This window comes from Curcuma longa, chromosome 11, assembly GCF_044706935.1.
Source record: "Curcuma longa cultivar G26 ecotype Majalengka, Jawa Barat chromosome 11, ITB_CL_G26_1.1, whole genome shotgun sequence".
Lineage (NCBI taxonomy): Eukaryota > Viridiplantae > Streptophyta > Magnoliopsida > Zingiberales > Zingiberaceae > Curcuma > Curcuma longa.
The window spans coordinates 11,580,515-11,586,391 of record NC_133871.1 but is presented as its reverse complement, the minus strand read 5'-3'; the positions used below and the strand labels follow the sequence as shown (position 1 = coordinate 11,586,391).

The window sequence follows — 5,877 nt, the reverse complement described above, 5'->3', positions numbered from 1 at the left end:
ATTTGCAGGGCTCCATTGACACTACTTCTCACAAGTACCAAAGAGATGACTGTGGCTCTGGCAGGATGATTTGCGTTGGAATCAACAATGTCTCACCTAAAAGGTTCACAAGTGTGCCAATGGAAGGATTGAGTTGACCTCTGGGGAGTCCTTTTTCTCTCGATGTGCATGTGTTTCTATATAAAAACAAGTAATTTTTAACTGATGCTGCAGACGACTGCTTTTCCATATGGATGTTGTCGAGTTAAATATTTGATCAAAGTTTTATGTTCTGCAATTTAATCATGCGTTATTAGGGGAAATGGGTGATGAGGCAAGTTTACCAAAATAGAGAAATCTTTTTCATTTATGAAGGTGAAAATTCATCTTACGAAATGTTTTGAAAAGATATCTTCTGTTTAACCAGGGTCGATACAGACCTTTGAACTACAATAATCGTCAAACAGGATCATCCTCTGTTTCTGATTTAACTTGGAAGAGCAAAGAAAAAGAAGAAGAATCAGTCTCCGTTATCTGATTCCCTCGTGACTTTCTTTGTTTTGGTGGCCACTCAAATAAAGAATTAAGTAGCTGGTGAGGTTGAAGTTGGAACATGAACCTAGCTATCGTCATCCCAACCTGAACTACAACCACTACTCCTCCATTTTCTCAGATACCCTCATCTTCCTCCTCCTCTCCTTTTCTGTGGCACCCAACCCAGCACGTTTTCTGCCCTGCAATCTTGGACTTTCCTTCCCAACCTTCGTCCCTCCTCCCTCCACGTATCCCGCGATCCGTCTCCATCACCTCATCATACTTCCTCGCTACCCAACAAGCGCAGAATTATTCCATTTCCAAATTCAATGCACTTTCCCTTCAGTTTCCACCAATTTACACTCATCACGCAATTCGGCCTCTCCCTCTTTAGACACTTGTTAATTTAGTTTTTGATCGCTACTAATAAATTTCCAGCAGTAGGTAAGAAGGATGATTTGCTCGTGCACTCTGCATCATCTCATGTTTCTTAATTGAGACAGCCATGAAAACTACTGCACTCCGGAAGAGATAATATCTCCACGCTGTTATTCTTCTTTTAAAAAAAAAAAGCAAAAGAAAACGAATCCAAAAAGTAAATCCAAATTGCGAAGAAATTGAGTTAAAAAAAAAGATTACCGACAAAGCAGGGGAGAGCAACGTCAAATCTTGTTGCCACACGTAAGGATGATCTACGAGCGAATCGTGGCTTTGAAGGTCAAAAGTCAACAGAACGAACATGACAAGACACGATGGATGGATTCAAAACCTGCTTAATTAATGGCTTCCGTGTCGACATTAGCAATATTACATCAAGAAAAGAAAAGAAAACCTTTTGCAGGTTCTTGTTTGGTCAACGGGAAATGTCCAATGTGGTGGAGTGCCCCAAGTGCTCCATCTCCCAACTTAGCTTCGGTGCAACTCCATCATGTATCGGCACGTAATCCTGCATGAATTGTTCGCTCCATTAAGCTCGCGATTTCCATTTTTCATCCTCATTTTTGTGTTTTAGTAAAAACAAAATCTTGATATATACCTCGAGCTTGGACAAAAGCTCATGAGCAGTCGGCGCGGAGATGATGATGTGCCTCGCCGCCGGCGCGATGAACCCCTCGTCCACCGCCTTATCGATGAAGCAGAGCAACGAGTTGTAGTAGCCGTCCACGTTCAGCAAACCCACCTGCCATTAATTTCCGTGGTTCATGGAGATGATCAAATAGTCGTCACCAGCTTTAATGGTTATAATCTTACAGGCTTATCATGGATCCCGAGCTGAGCCCAGGTGATGACCTCGAGGAGTTCTTCCAGCGTTCCGTAGCCACCTAATTAATGGCATCAAATTAACAGTGGATTTCTAAATTACATGCATGCAGTGTGCAGATCTGGCGAGCAGCAGCTAATAATTCTAAGTAGCACAGTGCTCACCAGGCAACGCTATAAAGGCGTCAGCTTGGCGGGCCATCTCCGCTTTCCTCTGATGCATCCCTGAGACTGCCCTCACCTCTCCCACTGTCACCCCTGTTATCTGCAACATCACGCTCCCTTTAAACTATTTCCTCAACAAAATTTTAAATCCTTTTGAACTTGAAGTACCTCTCTTGGCATCAGAGTTGTTGGAATCACTCTGCAAAATATAACAAGTAGCAATTCGTGATCACAGTTTATAAACAGACAAAGAGAGAGAGAGATTGAGAGAGAGATTGTAACCCTAAAACATGTCGGCCGCCGTCGTGAACAGCTTGAGAAACGAGGCCCATGAGGCCTACACTCCCCCCACCGTACACCAAATCTATGTTCCTTTGCACCTGGCAGAGATTCAAAAACCAGAGCAACTCTGAGAGACCATCCAACCGTCCGGTGACGATGGAATTGGAAATATAATTGGTAAAAGGAGTACTGACCAATTCATGGCCGAGTTGGATAGCAGCTAGCCGATAGCTTTCTTTCTTGCCAGAGCTACTGCCGCAGAAGACGCACACCCTCCTAAACCTGGAACTGGGCGACGATCTCTTGGTCATGACACTCTCTGCTTCACTTTCCATCAAATAGGGATTGGATAGCAGGAGCTCTGCTTTCAAGTTTGCCTCTGCTTTCTTCCACTTCTCGGTCCTTTTTAATGAGACTATAAAGAGACATGAACAGGGCACAGTGGAGGTGGAGATAGGCTTGTAGGGCCTGAGACGCGCAAGACAAAACCAAGTAAAGGGCTTGAAACACTAATTAGAAGAAGAAGAAGATGATGATGATGATAAATGCATATATTAAGTTTCTTAGAAAGTTCCAAGTGGGACAACCCACCACAGTGCTTGAGCTTTTTGGTTGCTTGACCAGAGTAGGAAATAGGAGGTGGCCCAGAGAGAGGATGGAAGTTTAGCCGTCCATGGTGGACAGTGGACAACTTGGTTTCCTCTTCTTGTTCTCTCCCTGCGATCCTAATTATTTAGCCATTGAGGTTTCTTCTACGAGCAGAGGCAGTGTCTCCTGATTCAGTAGCAATCGCAACTCTAAAGAATAAAGATGAGCAAGAAAAGTTAGAAAACTTGATGGGTCCTGTTTTTGCCGAATCATTCTGTTTTTTAAAAAAAAAAAATCCATGCACATGAACACAATCATTTCAGTATGCGTTGACCAATTTGATCATGCTCTAGACTGTCTTCCCTCTCGATTTCGGACAATAAACTTAAAGAGACACTAATTTTTCCTGGTTCTGATTCAAGTCGAAATTCAATTGTGACTAATTTTTTAGGTGATTTTCACATAGATTTTTTTTTCTACAGGTCTTTCACATCGTTTTAGACCACTTTATTATCACCATTTCTTCTTTAAAAAACATAGAAAAGGCCACCATGTAGTTGGTTTGATGCCCTTAATGCATCAAGTAAACATTTTGTCGGCTAAGACTGATTGATTGAAAAGAAAGAAACAGCCTAAGACTACTTTAAGTCTTTTCATATTATAGAACTCACCTGTGATGATAGTATATGTATACTTAATGGCACCCTTTTTGCAATTAGACATCAGAATTTGTATAGAAAGTCAGAAAACAAATTAGGATTTGCTAATCAATGAATCAGAATTTGTATAAATAAGTTAATAGAGAAAAAAAATGTACCTTGAATGTTTTTTACTTAATTTATTGTCAAAATACATCATCAGCTTTATTAATGAGTTAATGTTAATGAAAATTTAGAGACATTTTAATAAAACTATTAAACTTTAGTGAGTTTAAAATTTACACTAGCTAGAACTTAAAAAATATATATACAGAATTTAATATGCAGCATATATATAAGAACAACTGCCTTGTTCAGTTTGATGATGCAAAACCACAACTTAATTAATTTGCTTCTAGATGATTGTGCCACCATGGTCTAAGTGGTGCCCTATTACACATGCATATCAATCATAATGGCATGGGATCAACAATTTAGATTAAATTGTAATCAAATACAAGTACGTGCTTGAAATGAATGGCATCATCTAAGTGTCACTTCACGTGCATTTGTTATTAGGAGCTCAATTTAATTTGAATCGTCAACGTTAATGATTGCAGCAGAGGTGCTCCACAGTTCGACAAGAAAGCTAACAGCATTCCTCATTGAAAAGTATTTCGTAAACTTTGATCCATTCATAATCGATTTATTAATTGATCCAATGCTGCCAAATGCAGTCATCTCATTTATTTTACTTGTTTACTTTTAATTGATAGTCTATTGAGCAAACGAATGCTATTTGAGAAGTGATTGAGGTGTGTGTTTAATTAAATAAGTGTTTGGGAGTGCAAGAGACGTGGAAGAAACCTAGCTCACTAACGATAATGCATCAATCGTTACTGTTCGAAAATGATGCCACAGTTCTTCAGTTGTTCAGTCATTGAATATTTATGCAAGGAAATTCCACTTTTCCTGCCATTTTCCTTTTACCAAGTAACTGAAAATTTGACAATATATCAATTCACAGAAACTGATATTTTGAAACTGGAAGAGCCCCAGAAGCTTATTCCGGCAAGACTATGAATCAGAACATTGTGCCAAGCTCATATTAATTTGAGGGTCGTCGCAGGCTAAACCTGGCAACACAACAAAGTTGACGAAAAACTTAGATTTTCGCACTCATTGTTCCAACTCGATCGTGAAAATGTGGATCAAATGTTGCACCGAGCACAAATGAGGGTAGTTTTCCCAAGCCATTATGGTTCAGTCCAAGTAAAGCAGGTTAATAAGTCTGAACCACGGAAAGGATTTGAAAATTTTAAATTCGCTGTCCAAATGAGAAGTCAAAATAGCTAGTGAAGAAGATATGATCATGGAAACCTAAAGAAATTCATACAAAACGCGTAGGGGACAATCATAAAAGTCATAGACATAAAATTACATGCGTCGTCATGATCAAAGGCAATGACAGATTTGGATAATCATATCATAGGGGGAATACAAAGTAAGCCGCAAAAATGGAATCACAGAGGCAACAAAAACGTTAAATTTTCACACACTCAAAGAAATAGAAAGCCTACCGGATCCACCAGAAGTGGAGTGAGAACAGAGAGAAAGATACGATCCGCCAGGACTACTCGCAACTCGAAACAGAGAACTGAACGGGCAACCCAACAATGGGCCGAGCGAACATTTCTTGTTCCCAATTTTAAAAGAGTCCTGCAGAGACAAAGATAGAGAGACAATGTATCGAGCATTTGTCAGGAACTCTGAGAAAGAAAGTGCTAAGGGTAAAGGGACGAACGCGGCAGGAGAGAGGCTGGCCTCCCTCGCCATCGTTGATGTCGAGGAGAACTCTGCAGCCCTCCCACGTAGTTCTGGGATTTGGCTGAGAGGAAGCAGGAGCTAGGTGCTGGCCGTCGGCGGCAGCGGCGCCGACGGTGCTGTGGTCTTGGGCCATGAAAAGGTTTCTGCTCCAGTTAGGAGAGCAGTCGAAGTTGGAGAGGATTTTAGGAGATGACGTGGTGGGTCGTGGTTGGTTGTTGGTTTCGGGATGAATAAAATTTGGATACTGGGCTGTTTTGATTGGGCTTAATCGATGCTAGTCAATGGGCCCATGCAATCTGTGGACGTGATCTGACTTATAGTTAAATTTCTCAAAATGCATGTAATTTAGGGCAAATGCCAAGAATTTTCAAAATACACGTGTCACAATCTAATCACATTAGATTAATCACATTAGAATTTTCAAAAAAATCTACAAAATTATTTATGAATATTTTTCATATATATATTTTTAATAATTAAATTAAATATAAGTTAATAAACAAATGTATTTATAATTATTCATTAATATTATTTATGAATATTATTCATAAATGTTAATGAATAATCTTACTTATTTTATATATTTTTTATGATTGAATAAACA

The 5,877-nt window shown here is 39.6% G+C and overlaps 1 protein-coding gene across 1 annotated transcript; it reads right to left on the bottom strand.

The window, feature by feature from the left end:
* Nucleotides 1-1,272: 1,272 nt before the first annotated feature.
* On the bottom strand, nt 1,273-2,721 carry LOC141838174 (cytokinin riboside 5'-monophosphate phosphoribohydrolase LOG1-like). Its single transcript, XM_074725578.1, has 7 exons — nt 2,415-2,721; nt 2,221-2,318; nt 2,107-2,137; nt 1,939-2,038; nt 1,765-1,835; nt 1,550-1,693; nt 1,273-1,459 (listed from the first exon to the last, which is right to left on the bottom strand). Exons 1-7 carry the CDS (start codon nt 2,553-2,555, stop codon nt 1,367-1,369), a joined length of 678 nt encoding a protein of 225 aa, XP_074581679.1. The 5' UTR covers nt 2,556-2,721; the 3' UTR covers nt 1,273-1,366.
* Between the last annotated feature and the right edge of the window lie 3,156 nt (nt 2,722-5,877).

Coding starts and splice junctions, on each gene's coding strand:
- LOC141838174 (XM_074725578.1), bottom strand. CDS start 2,555: ATGGAAAGTGAAGCAGAGAGTGTCATGACCAAGAGATCGTCGCCCAGT. Junction 2,319..2,414: donor TCCAACTCGGCCATGAATTG/GTCAGTACTCCT, acceptor AATCTCTGCCAG/GTGCAAAGGAACATAGATTT. Junction 1,836..1,938: donor CGCCTTTATAGCGTTGCCTG/GTGAGCACTGTG, acceptor GCCATTAATTAG/GTGGCTACGGAACGCTGGAA.